We start from the raw sequence: 19869 nt of genomic DNA on the forward strand, positions 1-19869 counted from the left end.
TAGTTACATATTTCTTCATGCAACTTTGCTTAACCATTTATCGTAAAAGAGAAAAAAGCAGGTGTTGTTTTATCCTTTCACAATAAGAATCTTCATAGCTGATCTCAATTTTTAAAATATGATTCTGTTCAACTTAACTTCATAACTCTGAAGCATTAAATTTGAGGTAGTTGTCTCTAACATGGTTAACTATCTAGTTAAAGACAGCAGCCAGAACACACTGAACAAGAGTGTATCCCTCAGAGTGGAAAAAGCATTGAGTTCCAGAAGGAAAAGCTCACTTACTTGCTGTGCTCATCACATTCCTCCCCAAAGTATTAGTGTTGTTATCACTGCTGCTTCGGCTTAGATTCATGTTGTTCGTGGCATTAGTCCGTGCTATGTTTGCCACTCTCCTTACAAAACTCTCCAAACTAGATGTTTCTCTTGAGGACAGGTTAGGTACACTTGCACTAGAGCTCATAGGGGCCCCAGCAGCCAACAAAGAACTCACTGATAGTCTGTTACTTGCTGAAGAGCTAAGGGGTCGTTGTGAAGCTGCTTCTTTATTAGTTAATTCAGATACTGAACTAACATCAGGAGAGCTAACACTAACAATTCCCATGGATATTGCGCTAGACTCTCCAGGAGTACGAACAGAACTATCAGGGCCTAACTTCCTTTCAGCATTTTCACTTCCCGTCTCCGCTGTTAAGGTGCTGGTGCTTGCACTGGAAGATGACCCTACTTCTGTTTGAGGGACGTTTTCAGCAGATGAAAGAACAACAATTGGTTCATGGACATCAGCTCCTGAAACTATACTGTGTTCCATTACAATTTCTGATCTCCGTTCCGTTTTGGTCGAACCCAAGCTGATGTCGCTGCTACTGGCCACGCTACACACAGAACTGCTGCTTCCTTTTCTACTTGAGGAGCCTGCAGCAGCAGATGTCTTGTCTGGACAGTTGTTTTTCACCAAGCTGCTCCATGACTGCGTTGTGCCTGAAACAGTGGATGAAACAGGTTTGGGTGATGCCACTGTATCAGGGTCGTACCCTGGTGCAAGCTTGAGGTCAAATTTTCCTTCTGCGCCCATACGGTAAGAGTTTGAGCCACCAGCATCCCAGGTGACATCAATCCAGCCTGGAAAGGGACAGGAGTTTGTAAGACCCAGCAGAAAGCAGACAGGAGCGTGTCAGACAGTAGCTCCACAATATGGGATCAGCATTTCCATCAGTGTTGAACTTCTCTGAATTTCTAGTTATTTAACGTGTTAGCTAAAATGTAAATTTTTGGATGCCAATCAACTGAAATGATATTTGACTATTTATAATTATGCTAGCTATCTGAAGGTCTCTATTATTTAACTCTAATGACAATTATACTAAGGAAAGAAAGATAAATATACTGTACACATTTCTGGGAAACCTTTAAAATTCCTTTTATTTTCCTTATTTCTGAACTGTTAAAGACTGGTGATATTTAAAAATAATGTAAGGGTCATGTTTACATTTATTGTATTATATTTAAATGGAAGAATATTTTTTAAATTGTTAAGACTGATACAAGTATTTTCATACTGCAACTTCAGCAAGTAAATGAAAAAATTTTTAAATTACTAAGGTTGAATGTTCTTTCTAGAAAAAGTGCTGGCTTACCATTAATTTCTAAGGTTGAGCTAACCCCTCTAAATAACATAAAATATTCATATATCACCTGGAGAAATTTTCAGGTTACTAGCTCAAATAAAACACTAAGCATTTCGGTTGTGTTCTCAAAGTTCAGTGTTTACTTGATTCTTTTATGATTAAGTTCAATAACTATGAATAAACATAGAAAATTTTTAAAACAAAATTTAAAAAGCATGCTGAGCTTGTATTAGAATCTATATGCTAAAGCTATTATCATGTAAAGAACTAATGACAAGAATGATATTCAATCTATATTTACTTGTACTTGGAAAATGATATTCTTTTCAAAATAATAAACAAAACTCCTAAATTCTAAAGCAAAGATGTAAACTGACTACTACAAAGAAATTAGTAGAAATTTTACAATCTTTCTTCCATGTTATAAACTACTTCCAAGAAAAACATAACACATAAAAACATTTTTTAAAGTATAACAAGGTTTTATAAAATTTAAAAATACTTTACGCACACATCCACAGAGGGTAAGTTCCACCTTAACACACCCACCAACATATCCAGCTATCCAACCACCCATACATATGTTTATGATGAAGCTCAGAGGGGCATAAGTAATACCGAATCACCTATGAGGATTATTTGTAAATGAGTTCTTTGAAAGGAAGAGTGGCTGCCTCAAATCTACATTAAGTAGTTTAGGTGAGATCAACTGCTTCAAATTATTCTGTATAGGACCGGGGATTTAGCTCAGTGGTTCAGCCACCTGCCTCGCAAGCACAAGGTCCCAAGTTCAATCCCTGGTACCAAAAAAAACCAAAACAACAACAAAAAAACCAAATTATTCTGTATGCTGAAATAACCTCTGAAGAACCAACATTTACCTAGCTCTCTTGCTATACAGTAAAGTATGAGCAAAGGAAAGGTTCAAGAACATATCCCAATCCTAAATAAAAATTAGCTTTGTATTATATTAAATGATCCAAAAATATACTGATAACTTCACAGCACTTACCAAAATTTCTAATTGTAGTTTGTTTTACTGTGAATACAAGGGCTCATACTTTTTCTTGATCACTGAATATCTGAAGTTTAACAAAGTAGTTTTACATAGTAGGCATTAAATATTTTGGAAATGAATAAATGTATATTCTACCAACACACATACTTCAGAAGAGAAACAGAAGTAAATGATATAATGTGGAAAAATAATTTAAAATTTCAATCATTTATTTTAAAGTTGGTAACGTTGTTTAAACTGGTACTCAAACTTCTAATGTAACTAAAAAGGAGTACATACATACTACAACCAAGTGTAGGAGTATTAAAAAAATAAAATAAAAAAAAATTAAAAATCAACCTATGCCCAAAAGATACATACAGAGAATAGTAAAGACTAATCATTATTAGAAATGGTTGACTCAAGTTTTAAAACTAAGAACCCTCTGTAACATAAGGACTTAAGTCAAAACTCAATCTCTACATTTGTAAATCAGCAAAAACAGGCTTTCTTGAATTAAGAATCTGATTTTCTTATGGTTGCTTCCCAGGTTGACTCCATCCAGAGAAAAATGAACTACATTAACATGACCCAAACTAGCCTCTCACCAAGTTACATATTTCAAGGCCAAAACAATGTGGGAGACAGGTTATGAACTTAAGAATCACCAGGATAACATTTTAAATTTCTGAGTTGAATAGTATTATCATATGAGCTGGTATTTATAAATTTTGCCTGACTGTAAACCTGATTTGATTATAATGATTTATAGTAATTTAAAATTAGGATTTGATGCTACAGAAATTAGGTAATGTGGCAATTCAAGGAACAAAATCTCAAAGACAATAAAATAGGATTTCTTTAAATAAATGCTTTATCATATAATACAAGAATATATTATGAAATTAAATACTAGCTATTCTCCTAAGCACCAGCACTTCTATTAAGACTTTTTAAATATTTGGGGTAAGTTTTGAAAAATGAACATTTTCTTTTTTTAAATTTAATAAAGGCAAATGAAAAGGAATAAACCCACTACTGTTTAGCCAAATTATCTCCTGATAAATCATATAGTTATAAAAAATTAGGGCCAGGGATTTAGCTCAGTGGTTCTGCTGCCTGCCTCGCAAGCGATCCCCAGTACCAAAAAAAAAAAATTGGTCAGTACAGTTGCTTTGGGAGTTAACAGCAACTTATTAAGTGGAAATAACACCACTAAAATCTCTAAGAATCAAAAGCTAAATGTGAGGCTGGGGATTTAGCTCAGTGGCTCTGCGCCTGCCTTGCAAGCACAAGGTCTTGAGTTCAATCTCTGGTACCAAAAAAAAAAAACAAAAAGAAAAAACAAACCTAATTGTGAACTTGATTTACACAATAAGCCCTACTAAACATGAAAGTTTAAACTCCCAAAAAGCTGGCAGATTGAGAAACACTGAAATAATCATCTACTAAAAGGACTTCTATATGATCTTAATATAGTAAAAAAAATTACCTGATTCTTGTGAGGCAAACAAGATAAAAACCTTGAGAAATTAAAATCAAATCCAAAGGAAACTTGCAAATAAAAAAAAAAATGTCTTGAATATATTCAACTTATACTAACTCAATAATCACTTAGAAATATGAGCAACAACATTCTAATCAAAACCCAAGAATTAAATATTTCCCTCATTTCTAAATTAATTTTTTCCAGAGCTGTGCGAAGTGGGGCACACCTCTAATCCCACTTAAAGCACTTGGGAGGCTGACACAGAAAGACTGAGTTCAAGGCCAGTCTGAATTATATAGCAAGACTCTGTCTCAGAAAAAACCAGCTTTAATGTAAGTTATCAGTTGTTCCATATAGTTCTGATGTTTATACAATCAACCCTAAATTATCACAAGATAACAAAAGAAAATGTATTTTATGATTTAAGTTCCTGGTCTCTATATCACAAGTGCTAAGCACCTACTCACCATTATGTAGTTCTCCTGTGACGGTGCCTTCTCCCTGTGGGCTGCCATCCTGATCTCGCCACTTCCAATCTAGGCCTCTGATAACACGAGCTCCAGGAACCATGTACTTCAGAACTTGGGAACGTACTAGACGTCTCTGTCTTCTAAGATTAGCTTCTGCTTCCTTCGCTGCTTTCCCTATAAGATAATAATGAGAGAAAAAGACAGCAAATCACCTTTTATAAATGTAAATGTTGTAAAGTTGGAAAAACCTCATTTCCTCTTATTACCTAGCTGATCTTCACATACTCCATTTACAGTGCCATAAAGTTCTAATCCAGATAGTGAGAGGTAGTGTGTTTGTCCACTAGCATTCTTCCCCATCTGTTTAATTCTCACATGTCGCCACCCTTGTTTTTCATCCTTTGGTGGATCAAGAGGCCAAGTTGCAGTTGACCTGTAAATGTGTAACAGAAAACAATGCTTTAAAACAGATGAACAAGATGTTCAGAGTGGGGAATATTTCTTACATAATAGAGAACTTTTGTATTTACTCAACTATTTATTATAAAAATCAAGAAATCGGGCTGGAGATTAAGCTCAGTGGTGCCACCACCTGCCTCACAAGCACAAGTTCATTCCCTGGTACCCCCCCCCAAAACAAAACAAAACAAAACAAAAAGAATCAAGAAATTGATGGAAAACAAATGGAAGGCAGATATGGTAAAAATAAAATACAGCCCAGCATGGTGGTGCATGCCTATAATCCCAGGTACTTGAGGCACCAGGGTAGGAGGATTCTAAATTCAAGGCCAGCCTAGGCAATTAAGTAAGACCCTGTTTCCGGGATTTAGCTCAGTGGTTGTGCCACCTGCCTCCAAAGTGCAGGATCCAGAGTTTGATCCCTGGTTCCAAAAAAAATTAAAAATAAAAAATTAAAGTAACATAAAAGAGGGCTGAGGATATAACTCAGTGGAAGAGCAACTGCCTAGCACATACAAGATGCTGGGTTTGATTCTCAGTACTTTTTTTTTAAAAAAAGAGAAATTGTATTAATATGATTAATAACATTAATAGTCAAAGAAAAAGAAATATGCTTTTGATGAAAAGGTATTTTAAAAAATTCTTACAAAGCTTTTTTTTTTTTTTGGTACCAGGGATTGAACTCAGGACCTTGTGCTTGCCAGGCAGGCTCTGTGCAGCTAAGCAATATCCCTGGCCCTTTGGGTTTTTTGAAACAGAGTCTCACTATGTAGCCCAGGCTGGCCTCTAACTTGTGGTGATACTCCTGTCTCAGCCTCCCCAGACATGTGATACCCAGCCAGTTTAAAATAATGTATTAAAATTTTTAACATTAAAGCTTAAGAAAATTGAAAACATTACCTATTAATCTTAACAATAAGAATTTCCTTTCATAAGGTATCAAATGCAGAAAGCAACTGAACTCTACCCCCTGAAATGGGCCATACAATTAAAACTTAGTATAACTAATCTTTCAGAAATATAATTACTAAATAATATACAGTCTAGTATGAAGATATAGCTCAGTGGTAGAATATTTGCTTAGTATGTATGAGGCCCTGGGTTTGATCTCAGCACAGAAAAAAAAAAAAAAAGAGCACACACAAAACAAAAACTACAGATATATAGGTATGTGTATGTGGCCAATACACAAAATTTGGGGAGATAATAAAAATAAAATTGCAAGTCAGCCATAATCCTATAACCAGCAATAGCAACCATTAATTCGTTGAATGTCCATGTGTATTAAGTGACTATATGGCAAGTTTACAAAAAGCTAATTCCATTTCTCTTTGTGTGCTACACATATACACACACACACATACTAGCTTCACAGTCACATGTAACCTGAACCTGAGATCAAATAATTTTTTAGAAAGAAAATTTTGTTTCAATATTTCACAAAGAAGAGAGCTCTACATTATACAATTATAAAAATATGCCAAACTCTTTATTGAGCTTTCCAATTTGCAAAGACTCCTCAACTAACCCTGGTTCATTGAGACTGCAGTCATCAACATGGGTATACAAAGAAGTCCAGTTCTGTCCATCTTTGGATACCTGGAAAACCCAATTTCTCAGTGCAGATCTTCCATAACCTCGAGCATGACGAAGTGTATATGCTGATGGTACCACCCAGAGACCCAGATCTATGGCAAACCAGGCATTCTTATCATCGTTGCTATGACAATTTAAAGCTGAATTATCTCGACTTAGTATGTCTTCCAAGCGACCATAAGGTAGATTTCTGCCTTCTGACGATGTTACTACTACAAGTCCATAAGCAGCAGGATTTACCCATTCATATGCAGTTCTATTAAAAAAAAACCCAGAAATTAATAATTTTAAAATAATTGCATTTGGTCACATTAGTTTTCAAATATAAAATTATATTAATTTAAATAAATTTCTACAATTAACAACTCACTTTTTTCCTTTACAGAAAGTAATTTGAATCATCTTTTTAACTGATAACACAAAATAACCGCAAGATACTCAAGGAGTTGCTAATAATTTTATCATACACCTAGTATTCTTTTCCAGATAAATAGTCACTTTAGCTTAAACAGAACGACTTACTTTGCATTTGTCCCAATCCAGTAAATGATTCCATTCTCATCAAAATCATGCTGATGTCGAAATATAAAATTTTGGCCTTCTCTTAATTTTCGAACAAAAACAAATGAAGATCGGTCAAAATCATACCACTGTTTCGCTACCTAAACCAAGAAAAAAAGTGGAAGATATTCACCTTTTTAGCACTATTTTTAAACATATTAGCCACTTTTTTTCCTCTCTCTTTAAATTGTTTTATTACAACAACTGCTCATATTTGAAAGATAATGTCACCACAAAAAGCACTATACAAAAAATTTTAAATTCCACAACCAAAAAATTTCACAATATTTTTTTAGTCTATTATTTCAATGGACAGAATAAAACAGGCTTGACTGTGGTATATAAAAACATTTCCACTATTGGAGCTATATAATATTCAAAACAAACGAACAATCATCAATCAATTTAAAGTGTAAAAGAAGGGGCCGGGGATTTAGCTCAGTGGTTTCGCCACCTGCTGCACAAGCTCAAGGACCCGAGTTCGATCCCCAGTACCAAAAAAAAAAAAAAAAAAGAGTAAAAGAAATCTACTTAGTATTATTTTCTGGATTGGCATGAAAGTAACTTTTTTTTTTTTCCTTCCCAGTTTTTTGAAACAGGGTCTCACTATGTACTTCAGGCTAACCTTTAACGTGCAGGGATCTTCCTGCCTCAGCCTCTTGCATTCTAGGATTACAGGTTTGTGCCATCACATCAGACTGGTATGAGAGTTTTACTTACTATGCCAACATTACAAAAAATCGTAATAAACACTGTTATGTAGAAGGCATTTATACAGTGTATAAGATTATTTTCTTAAAAGATTCCTAAAAATAAGCTGGGCCTGGTGGTGCACACCTATAATCCCAACTCTTGGGAGGTTGAGGTGGGAGGATTACCAAGAGTTCAAGACCAGCCTGGGCTACGTGGTAAGTTCAAAGCCAACCTGGAATACAAGTGAGACCCTGTCTCAAAAAACAAACAAATGTAATTCTAAAATTAGAATTATTGGATCAAATATATTATCATATTCTGGATACATACTTCCCAAACTACTATTCTAAAGGGTTAAACCACAGCAGACAATGCTTATTTCACCATGCCTTTGCCAGAAAGAAGCTCACCATTTTCAAAAGATACTGTTCCAGAGATTCTACAGTAGCTAAGGGTTCCATCTTCAACATTCTGCCAGTCCGATCTATCAATGCAGTTTCCCCAGGTGCCCGTTCCAACCGAAATCGTAATCTTCTTGTAAGTATCTGTACAGAAATGATCAAAATTCTTTAGAAAATATCTCTCTTTTTTCTTAGAATTATAAAAATGACACATAATACCAACCATACAACTGAGATTTATAAGGTATAATCATAAAGGAAAGATAAATGAGTATACCCATTTTCTAATGTTTTTTATACAAAGAACCACTGAATAAGTGATAGTGCCTATCGAGAAAAAAGTTAACTAAGATTTCTAAGTAACTTCAAATATACATGCAGTAATATCTCAGTTCACAAATGCTTCTGTTTGCAAACAATTCTGTTTGAAAATTGCATCAAGTGACAAACATGACCTCAGCCGTCTTCCCCAAAATCGTAAAATAAATTAAGTTTGTAAACTGAGCTACAACTGTAGTTTTAAAAATTATTATAAAGCATTTTACAGAAGTATTAAATTTCTAAGTTAAAACTCAATTTCTAGGTAAGTTTCTAAAAAGTAGCTATGCCTTTATATGCGATCTAAGGCTAATAAACTTTTGGAAATAGATAATTTTTAATCCAATACAGTTTACTAAGGAACAAGTATGGAATTAGCAATTTCTAGTAGCTTTTTCTGTATAAATCTTATCTGACTCCTACAGATACAATATTAAATATTTATAGGTGCATTTTGGTAGCACTGTATACTCAAAATTACCAAAGAACACAACTGTGGCCTTCCTGTCTTTGGAGCCTGCATAATTTCCTCCATCAGAAAGTGCATAATAAAAGATGTTGATACTCCTGCAACTATATAAGCAGGTGAGCTTCCAGTCCTTGAGACTATTTTCCAATTCAATTACCAAGGATATACAGCCTAAAAAGGATGTGCTATATATAGTCCCATGGTCCTAACTATTCTGTCTAAACAAAACACAAAGTAGCACTTTATAATTTTAAATATTTATACATATTGGGTACACCAACTACACTGGAACTCCATGGATAAGTTCACTAGTGTTTGAATCTAGTGCATTTGGCAACTCTACCAGGTTCTCAGGCATATGTCAAGTTTTGTTTCCTTTAAATAGGCAATGCTTTAGAAAATACAAATCTTCAGTCACTTATTAAAGGTTGTATTTAAAAGAAATTAAAGGTAATATTCAAAGCAGATGACTTGCAAGGAAAAACTAAAGCAACCCACAGAAGATATGGTAAAAATCTGAGCTGGGATATTAGTAGTCAAAGTTTGTTTTATTTGTTCACATCTTAAGCCTAGCTACTAACAAAAACATAATGGAATGAATAAATGAGAAATTCTAAAGGGGAGAGAGGCAGAGAGGGAGAGGGAGAGAGAAAGAGAGACACACAAACAGAAGAAACAGGGATCAAGCCATGTGATCAATACAATTACCAAAGGCTTGTGTGATCTGGCTCTAGAGAGATATGAAAGAAACTATACTTAAAATATTATCGCTTTTTTTTCATATTTCGCACAGAGACAAAGAAAAGACTTGCTATGCTCTGAATGTTTCCCACCCCCACCAAGCCCAAATTGATATATTAAAATTTACTATGCAGTGCAATGGTAAGGGTTGGCAGGGCCTTTGGGAAGTAATTGAGTCATAAGTGTAGAGACTTCAGGATCTTGTTCATTTCTGCAGCAGTGAGGACACAGAGTTAAGAAGAGGGCCTCACTAGACACTAAATCTGCTGGTGCTTGACAAAGGACTCTCCAGCCTCCAGAAATGTGACCATTAAATGACTGCTGTTTGTAAATTACTCACTCTAAGGTGTTTTGTTACAGCGGCCCAAATGGACTAAGACAGAACTCAACTCAAAATTCTAGACCAACTCTCTTATTGCATTTCCCACTGATAAAATATTTTTTGATTTATGACCTGTAAAATGTTATTCATTATTTAAAATATTCTTAAATGCATAAATGTAATTTACTCTACAGTTACCTCATTTAAAAAAAAAAAGACAAGGGCTGGGGATTTAGCTCAGTGGTTTTGGCACCTGCCTTGCAAGTGCAAGGTCCCGAGTTCTATCTCCAGTATCAAAAAAGAAAAAAACAAAACAAAACAAAAAACAAGACTTAAAAAAAGACAAATTGAAATGCCAATAGATTCAAGGATCAATCAAGGGCCAGGGATTTAGCTCAGTGGTTCTGACGCCTGCCTCGCAAGCACAAGGTCCCGAGTTCAATCCCCCGCACCCCCCCCCAAAAGGATCAATCAAATGGCATTTATTCTAAAAATCTTAAAGATTAAGCAAATCATTCTTATCTTAAGAAAGAAAAACATATCACTATTTATATCATTATTTATATCAGCTACATTAACTACTGCCTTTTTCATGGTTACCTGGAGGTTATATGTGGATCCCGGTGTATCATACAAATGGAGAGGTAGACGTTCAATTGATTCTAGTACAGCTATTAACTTTCGAATTAATGCAACTGCTGGTCGACTGTGAAGAAAAAAATAATTGTTAAGAGCTTATTTATAACTGCACACAAATGCTCACACAGAAATTACTGTAACCAAGGTGACATACTCCTCTGCTTCATTGAGTACAAACCCAAATTTGATTTGGTAATAGAGTACTTCCAAGCAGTCAGAGATATGCTCATTATTCAATTTTGTTCATTTAAGAATATTTCATTTTTCTAATAAAATTATTAATTGGATTCAAAGCAGATGTAGAAGTTTTTTTTAACATTTAAACAATTTCTTATCTACTATTTGTTACATAAAAAGAATATAAAACATTAAAGTTGTAAAAATGAAAATACCTCACGGAAGTATCTTATACTCTTATACTCTTTCTCACACATTATGAAAGCATAAATTGGCATATTTCTGGAAAAAATTTGAAAATTTGGAAGAACTTTTTTTTTTTTAGTACCGGGGATCAAACTCGGGACCTTGTGCTTTCGAGGCAGGCAGCGGAACCACTGAGCTAAATCCCCACCTGGAAGAACTTTTAAAACTACCAATAACATTTATCATAGTAATACCACTTGAGGAATTTATGTAAAAAGTTATTTCCACTGAGACTAGTATATTTTAGTATTTAGTAATAATTTGCAAAGACTTAAAATGTTTAGAACAGCAGTATTTTTTAATCTTTTTTTATTAGTATATGTTTGCAGTATGTAATGATTACATTCACTGTGGAGTTAGTACATGTACATAATACATCTTAATTCTTTTTTGTCCCCTTGCCCAGTACAGTAATATTTCAATAAATTATCCATAGATTTATATACTCAATAGAATGTTAATTGAAATGTACAAAACTAGTTGAATTTCATTTATTAAAATAATTCAATCACATTCAAAAGTAGGCAAAATGGAGAGGAGAGGGGAAATACAAAGAATTAAGATGTGTAATGTACACGTTTTGTACTAATAAAATACTTAAAAATTAAATAACAAAAACGTAGCAAAATATTACATATAATACATCCTCACTGACCCATTATTTAGAGGCAACAATTTGCTACCAATGGCTAATTTGTTTCTATTTATACTCCAGTAATCTATCCTTCCCATATATCTTGAAGAAAAAGACTGTCTATCATATCATCTAGAAATAGTTTGAGTATTCCAGAAATTCTTTTTTTTTTTGGTACTGAAGATCGAACTCGTGACCTTGCCCTTGTGAGGCAGGCAGTGGCATCACTGAGCTAAATCTCCGGCCCTACAGAAACTCTTTAAAAGAATTCTTTAAAAATAAAACGAACACTACTTAATGCTATCATTAAATATTTAGCCAGTGTTCCAATTTTCAACTGTATCTTAATCAGGTACTTTACTGGGCCAGGGATTTAGCTCAGTGGTTATGGCCCCTGTCTCGAAAGTGCAAGGACCCGAGGAGTTTGATCGCCAGTACCAAAAAAAAAATTCTCTTAATCATGTACTATAAGTAATCAGCTATATTTATACTAGATATGTAATTTAAATTTTCTTTTGTTCTGTTGGATTAAGAAAATATTTTAAATTTTTTCCTTATACATTTATAATAAAAGCTACTTTTTAATTAAATAAATGTCTTTGTATTGACAAACACTGTATTAAACTTAAAGAAGTATAACAACTGTGTAAATATTATAAACATCACATTTTTTAAAATTAGGGCTTTTTGTTTGGTTTTGGTGCTGGAGATTGATCTCAGGGTCTTCTATATGCTAAGCACATTGTGTACACCAGTGATAGCAACCTTTTAGAGCTTTCAATGATACAAACAGCCCGCTGTGGCACATGTGCCATAAGTTCACCAAAACTGATCTACCATTGAGATACATCACCAGCCCCTGGATTTTACCTTTCGTCATCTTCATTTTCACTAAAGGCTGTTTTGAAAACATTTATTCTTTCTACCAGTTGACTACAATCTTGTTTCAAATCCAAATCCATGCTCTAAAGGAGAATAGTACAAAGAACAAAAATTTATCAAAAACTAATGAAGACAAAAAATTATTATTATTAGAATCTTACAAAGTTATCCATTTGAGTGATGGTATTAATCATTTATTCTTTCAATAAAAATTATTTTTACTGTATAGCTAGTAGGTCTTACTTTACATACAGATACTTTTCCTTCTTACTGTTATTAAGTAGTCAGGAATTGGGCTGCTAAATCAATGTTTCCCAAAGCATGCAAAGTGATTTCAGGTTATATATAAATGAACATTTTCTATTTTTACAATACTAAATATTTTAAAGAGCCTTACAAAAAAACTAATATATCAATATCACTGTTTCACAGATATTACTAACTGATACGTCATGTATCCCTTTAATTTTAATGGGAACAAATGCAAATGGGAAAATTTATGAAGGAAATATGAGACTCACTGAAAATAAAGTAAACTAAGAAATTTCAAAGTATATCATCATATACAAATATTAAAATCAAGAAAGTAAAATGACAAATAGAACGGAAATAGAAACCTTTTCTTTCATTAAAATAAAGGGAAAAGCTGGGGATTTAGCTCAGTGGTTTCATCCCCTGCTGCGCAAGAGCAAGGACACGAGTTCGATCCCCGGTACCAAAAAATAATAATAAAATAAATAGGGAAAAAATGTACTACAATAAAAATATCTTCAAGGTAAAGAGTTGTATTAGGCTATTACCAAATTCTTGCCAAATATTCACATAAAATTCCTAAACATCATTATTTATTTTATGTATACAGTTTAGGAATTTAAGATTTACCATATTTTACATAATTTATGAGGAAACTAGCCAGTGTTTCATTTAACAAAATCTTGTATAAATTATAATTGGAGAAGTTAGAAGTCAAAATACATTCAATTATTTCATTCAAGGGCCAGGGATTTAGCTCAGTGGCCCCACGCCTGCCTCACAAGTTCAAGGTCCTGAGTTCGATCCCTGGTACCAAAAATACCCAATCAATTATTTCATTAAAGTTAATGATACAACTTAAAAGGCAGAAGAAATTAGAAATATTAACATTTACTCAGTTTTTTAATATGAAAAATAACTACCAAAAGTACAGCCATGATTTTTAAACTGTTTGAAAAAACCATACGAAAACTATATTATACTATTATTCTCTAATATTTAATAAACTTACATTATTTAAAACAGTAAGAAGTGCTTGTACTAAACCACTACTGCACATTTCATATGGTGAAATTGTGTTTTCATCCTTCAAAAGAACAATTAGGTTTTCTAAAGCTGTTTTCATTAAATCTCGCCAAGTGTTCTCTCCTTCAATACACTGAAAGAAAAAAAAATTAGTGAGGACAATAAAAGAAAAAATCACTGTCCTTATAATAGTTTATCAGGGCTGGGATGTAACTCAGTGGTAGTGATTGGTTAAGCCTGCACTAGACCCCTGGGTTTATCCCCAGCACCACACCCCCTCCCATATAACTACCACCTGTTATCATCACCATTACCACCAATTTTCATGATATAAATTAGATATCAAGCAAGATTAAAAGTTCAAATTATCTCTCCCAGAGATTAGCAAACTTTTTTGTAGAGGGCCCTTATAAAATACTTTATGCAGGCCATATAGTTTCTGTGACAACTATTCAACCCTGCATTTTAACATACCAAAGCATACGCAGACTCTACATAAATGAACACAGCCATGTGCACTGAAATTATTTAAGAAAATAAAAACTTGATTTTTATATAAATTTTTTATATAACTTTCAAGTGCCATAAAATATTTTTCTTCTTTTGATTTTTTAATCACTTAAAAATATAAAAACTATTCTTAAGTCACAAAGCCATATAAAACCAGATAGCAGGCCAGATTTGACTTGTGGGCCATAGGTTACTGATACTTACTACCCAGGACACAAAGGATAAAGGGGGAGAAATGAACTAAATTTCACTGTGTCATAAAATCAAGAAGTTGATTTTACCTGTCTATTTGTATGAAGTTCCCAAGATGATTCCAACTGGGTTGCTATGTTTCTGAGTGTTACCACTACTCCACGTGGCATACTTTCAACAGCTTTAAAGTGGTCATCATACAAATCTCGAGCCATGGTTCGTACCTACCAAAGTAATCAAAGCAAATAAGCAAAACAAAGTAAATTTTCACTATAATTAACAATTTTACTATTCTATTTTATACTCATATATATAATTTTATTTGTTCTTTGAGACAGTGTCTTGATATACAGTTCAGGCTGGCCTTGAACTTATTATGTAGCCCACGATGGCCTCAAACTCCCAGTGATCCTCCTGCCTCAGCCTTCCAAGTCCTGGGCTTACAGGCGTGTGCCACCACGCTCAGATACGTGCAATTTTAAGAAATAAAAATTTAGGTTGACATGCCTAAAATCACAGCTAATGAGGAGGCTGAGGGGAGAGGAGCCTACATTGTAAGTCAATTAAGGGCCAAGGATTTAGCTCAGTGGTTTCGCCACCTGCTGTGCAAGCGCAAGGACCCAAGTTCGATCCCCGGTACCAAAAAAAAAGTCAATTAAGTAAGATCTTGTCTCAAAATAAAAAAGGGCTAGTAATGTACTGTTCAGCTCTAGTTCAGTACTAGAGTGCTTGCCAAGCAACCATGAAGGCCTGGGTTCAATCCCTGGTAGAAAGGAGAAAAAAATAAAATTGTGGGGTTGGGGACTATAACTCAGTGGTAAAATGCTTGCCTAGCATGCAAGAGGCCCTAGGTTTGATCTCTAGCACCAAAAAAAAAAGAAATATGATTTTTGTGCCATGTCAACTTCCCAAAATTGTTACCATGTCTGTTTGTATATCCAAGGTTGTGATGGTTGAAAGGGTACTCTAAAAGATTTTAAATGTTAGCTAAAATAACTGGTATTAAATTTGTACTTTTTGGTTAAACTTCATATTAACATGCTAAATAAGTATTTACTTCACCATCCCCTCAAAAAGGGAAGATTAAAACAATTATAATCCCATCAACAAAGGTTTACCCTTTTAATAACATTCTGGGATATATCTTAATTTTTAAATATTATTTACACATAGTATACATGATACTCATAAAATTTCCATATTTTACCATAAGAAAAAATGATCTTACTGTCAGTCTTGGCATTAATGATCTGTCATTCAATTTAAAATAGTTATCTGGGAGAATAATGACCTAGACTTAGGTCAATGAATTTTATTAATCAACACTGTCTGTAAATACATGTGTTATGTAGCCTGGGATGTAGCTCAGTGACACAGTGCCTGGTTAGCAAGTGCCAGGACCTCAGTTCGAATCCTAGTACCCTCCAAAAAAAAAAATGTTAAGTAATGTAAATTCACAGTCTCTGATTGTATTTTAATCATCAACTAACTGAACACAACTTTAATGCAACAGAAAAATCTTTTCTTCCATAAGTACACTCCACTGTGGCATGTCCTTCAGAATTAAAAGATGGCAAATCCTGGAAACTGGGCAACTTCAAAGAAACTATTCCTTTATAACAGTGTTAATATTAAAGAGTTTATGGATGAGTTTATGGATGAGAGTTTATGGAAGAGTTTATGGAAGAGGTTACGGAAGAGTTATGGAAGAGTTATGGAAGTTATGGAAGAGTTATGGAAGAGTTTATGGATGTTAGATCACAATGAATCTCAAGTCATGTTCTGAGAGTTAGGGGAAGTTTCTTTTTTTTTAATTCATTTATAACAAAGTGTGACTCAGTTGGGGAGGTTAGGGTGTGTAGGAAAGATGAAAAATAATGTTTAGATGTAAAAACATATGGCATTGGGTTATAGAGTTCAGTTTTAACAAAGGCATTGGGGGGGCGGGTACCAGGGATCAAACTCAGGGCCTTGTGCTTGTGAGGCAGGAGGTGGCACCTCTGAGCTAAATCCTCAGCCCAAGGGCATTTTTTTTAAAAAATGTGCATGTTCTATGGTTAACTATCAAAGAATGTAAATAGTCATTCCAGCTTCCCCCAACACTCATTATTTTTAAGAAGTCTCCATAATCACAAGGTGGCATTTTCAAGACAGTGCAACCCAGTGACCTCTGGTTTCTGCAGCTTTGTCAAAACCCCACTGGCTCATGGGATTTCTCACTGAGCTATGTGTCTTGCCAAGCATGCAGCCAGATGTAGTTCAAGAAAAGTCAAAGGCCACAAGTCATTTTGCATGAATAGAGCTAACAAAACTGACATGTTTCTACCCATTCTGGGTACATTAAAAGTATGCTGGCAAACTGATTCATGATTTACTAGCTTTGTACAATATTATAAAGGTAGAAACAGAAACACTAGAATGTTGTGCCTGGCTTATGGATGGCTTTCTCACCATAACATTAAACGGACAGTGTGCATAGTGGACTGCAAATGCATCTTCTGCAGATTTACAAGAAATATGCTCAATTAACATTCTTAAGTATTAAAAGTAAAAAGAAAACACTAAGAAAGCATTTATAGCAATACTAGGACATCTACAACACTGCCTTTTGCTGATTAGCACAAATTTTCTGCATTGTAATTATTGTATTGCTTTATATTTCATGTTTTTCACACTCATGACTTCAGAGTTCAGTACTGGTATACCAGGTATTGCAATCACCTTTCTCTTATTGTAAATGCAACGTAATAACATATAGTTTTGTTGCTTAACAATATTTCTTTTTTAATAAAGGATATTTATTTGAGAAAATTTAAAAAACAGTGTTAATAAATAAACCTGAGGCAAAAACTAAAAGTTAAAATCACTTCTATTTAAAATAAATGTAGGGCCAAGGATTTAGTTCAGTGGCTCCACTGTCTGCTTTGCAAGTGCAAGGTCCCAAGTTCGATCCCAGGTACCAAAAAAAATTAAATAAGTGTACTTTGCAACATAATGCATTTTTATATGCAAAAGAATAGCCAGCTGGTCAATTGCTACCGATTTCAAATCAAGCAAGTGAATCAAGGGCTGGAGAGATGGTCCAGTAGTACAGTGCTTACTCAACATGCACAAGGCCCTAGGTTCAACCCCCAGTGCCACCAAAAAAAAAAAAAAAAGGTGAAAGTAAATCAGTAATCCAGGTAAGCTTCTACCACTGAGATGCACCTTCTCTGCCTTTCTTTATTTTGGGACAGAGTCTTGCTAAATTGCTCAGGATAGCCTCGAGCTTTCCATCCTTCTGCCTCAGCCTCCTAAGTAGCTAGGATTATGGGCCTGGATCACTGTGCCTATCAATCCTGGTTTCATTTTTTAGTATTGTTTCAGGTACTGGAGCTTGAACCCAGAGCATTTGCACTGAGCTATATCCCTAGCCCATTTTTAAATTTGAGACAGGATTTCACTATATTGCTCAAACTGGGCTCAAACTTTTGATCCTTCTTCCTCAGCCTCCTAGAATGCTGGGATTATGAATGAGAACATCATGCCTGGCTACCAATCCTGTTTTATAAGAAATGAAAATATAGGATTGGAATAACATTCTCATTGATTTGTCATTGGTATTTTTCATTAATCTTTTTTCTTTCTTTTTTTTTTGGTACCTGGGATTGAACTTGGGATCTTGTGCTTATGAGGCAGGCGGCAAAACCACTGAGCTAAATCCCCAGCCCTGTCATTGGTATTATTAAATCTCAGTTCTCTGTTAGTCTAAATTTATTTGATCAATACAACATATAGATTAAACATTCCTGGATCCTAAAATCTGAAATTCAAAATATTCCAAAATGCCAACATATTTTGAGTGCCAACATGACATCATTCTATACCTTGAAACTTTGTTTTATGTATAAAATTTTAAATGTTATATATATATTTTCAGGCTCTGAAGGTACACTGTTTAAAATCCCCCACCTATATTGTTCTGACAGCCTGTCTCGTTTCTAAATACAAGACTGTGATATATCTTATAGAAAACAATGGTTGGTTGAGGCATGACAGTGCTGTTGGCCAGTTTACTGTTAACTAGTTGTGTTGCTGACTAGTTAAACAAGGTGTCTTTAAACAGGTGTCTTTACACAGAAATATACATAAAACAAGGTCATACACACACCAGGTGACAAAGCAGAATAATGAAACTGACTGTATTTAACTTCCATTTAGCATCTCAATTGAGGGAGGTTTGCTCAAACATCTTCAATATATATATTTTTATATATTAAATATATATGATATATATTTTTATATATTAAATATATGTGATATATATTTTTATATATTAAATATATATGATATATATTTTATATGATTTTATGTATATCATTTATATAATTTACATGTATATAAAATGTACATATTCTTTGTGGTACTAGGGATCGAACTCAGGACCTTGAGCTTGTGAGGCAGGCACAGCACCACTGAGCTAAATCCCCAGCCCTTCAAATATATATTTTTTTGGTACCAGGGATCAAACTCGGGGCCTTGCACTTGGAAGGCAAGCGATGGAACCACTGAGCTAAATCCCCGGCCCCATTTTCAATATATTTTAAATTAGAACTAATCTCTGACCTTACACTCAAAAACAAAACAAAACAAATCAAATCAAAACAAAACAAAACAAAACACCACAGGGACAATCAATCAAAAAATTACTTAGCTGTAAGGGGTAACTTTTAAGCATTAAAAAAACTGAAGCTAGGTTCTTTCCAAACTCTAGCTGTAGGAAATAGCATTCAGACAACCAGACAACCCAGAACACTCACTCACAACAAAAACTGAAGACATGAGCCTCTTTATATTAAAAAATGGAAAATAAATTGCTCTCAACAAAGCCAGTACTATACTCTCCCCTAATTCGAACTACCTACATGCATTCTTTATATATTATATTTTAAAACTTTTTTATATTACCATTATAGGTAAAACAAACATATTTTGTTTGGGTTTTGTTTTTTTGAGATAAGGACTCACTATGAAGTTCAGGCTAGCCTTGAACTTACTGTGTAGTCCAGGCTGGCCTCAAACTCATAGCAATCCTCCTGCCTCAGCCTCCCAAGTGCTGGGATTACAGGTGTGTGCCACCAAGCCCAGCTAAAACAAACATATTTATCACTATAAAATACTCAATTTT

General features: G+C 34.2%; 1 protein-coding gene across 16 annotated transcripts in view; it reads right to left on the bottom strand.

Moving 5' to 3' along the window:
- Hectd1 (HECT domain E3 ubiquitin protein ligase 1) overlaps positions 1 to 19869 on the bottom strand; it is a 98690-nt gene that overhangs the window by 24370 nt on the left and 54451 nt on the right. For 7 of the 16 annotated variants that reach the window (XM_087197239.1, XM_004864033.4, XM_021243819.2 and 4 more), the window contains exons 16-25: positions 14792 to 14926; positions 13987 to 14133; positions 12711 to 12805; positions 10745 to 10850; positions 8304 to 8438; positions 7162 to 7301; positions 6572 to 6895; positions 4851 to 5017; positions 4582 to 4758; positions 286 to 1122 (exon numbers count right to left, since the gene is read on the bottom strand). In XM_087197239.1, coding sequence (XP_087053365.1) covers positions 286 to 1122; positions 4582 to 4758; positions 4851 to 5017; positions 6572 to 6895; positions 7162 to 7301; positions 8304 to 8438; positions 10745 to 10850; positions 12711 to 12805; positions 13987 to 14133; positions 14792 to 14926 — 2263 coding nt within the window. The remainder of the gene's footprint in view (positions 1 to 285; positions 1123 to 4581; positions 4759 to 4850; positions 5018 to 6571; positions 6896 to 7161; positions 7302 to 8303; positions 8439 to 10744; positions 10851 to 12710; positions 12806 to 13986; positions 14134 to 14791; positions 14927 to 19869) is intronic. The other 9 variants (XM_087197241.1, XM_087197238.1, XM_087197240.1 and 6 more) reach the window with 2 other exon arrangements.

This window comes from Heterocephalus glaber, unplaced genomic scaffold (genome assembly GCF_053883595.1).
Source record: "Heterocephalus glaber isolate CG9 unplaced genomic scaffold, H.glaber_assembly_v1.0 deba00001662, whole genome shotgun sequence".
Classification (NCBI taxonomy): domain Eukaryota; kingdom Metazoa; phylum Chordata; class Mammalia; order Rodentia; family Bathyergidae; genus Heterocephalus; species Heterocephalus glaber.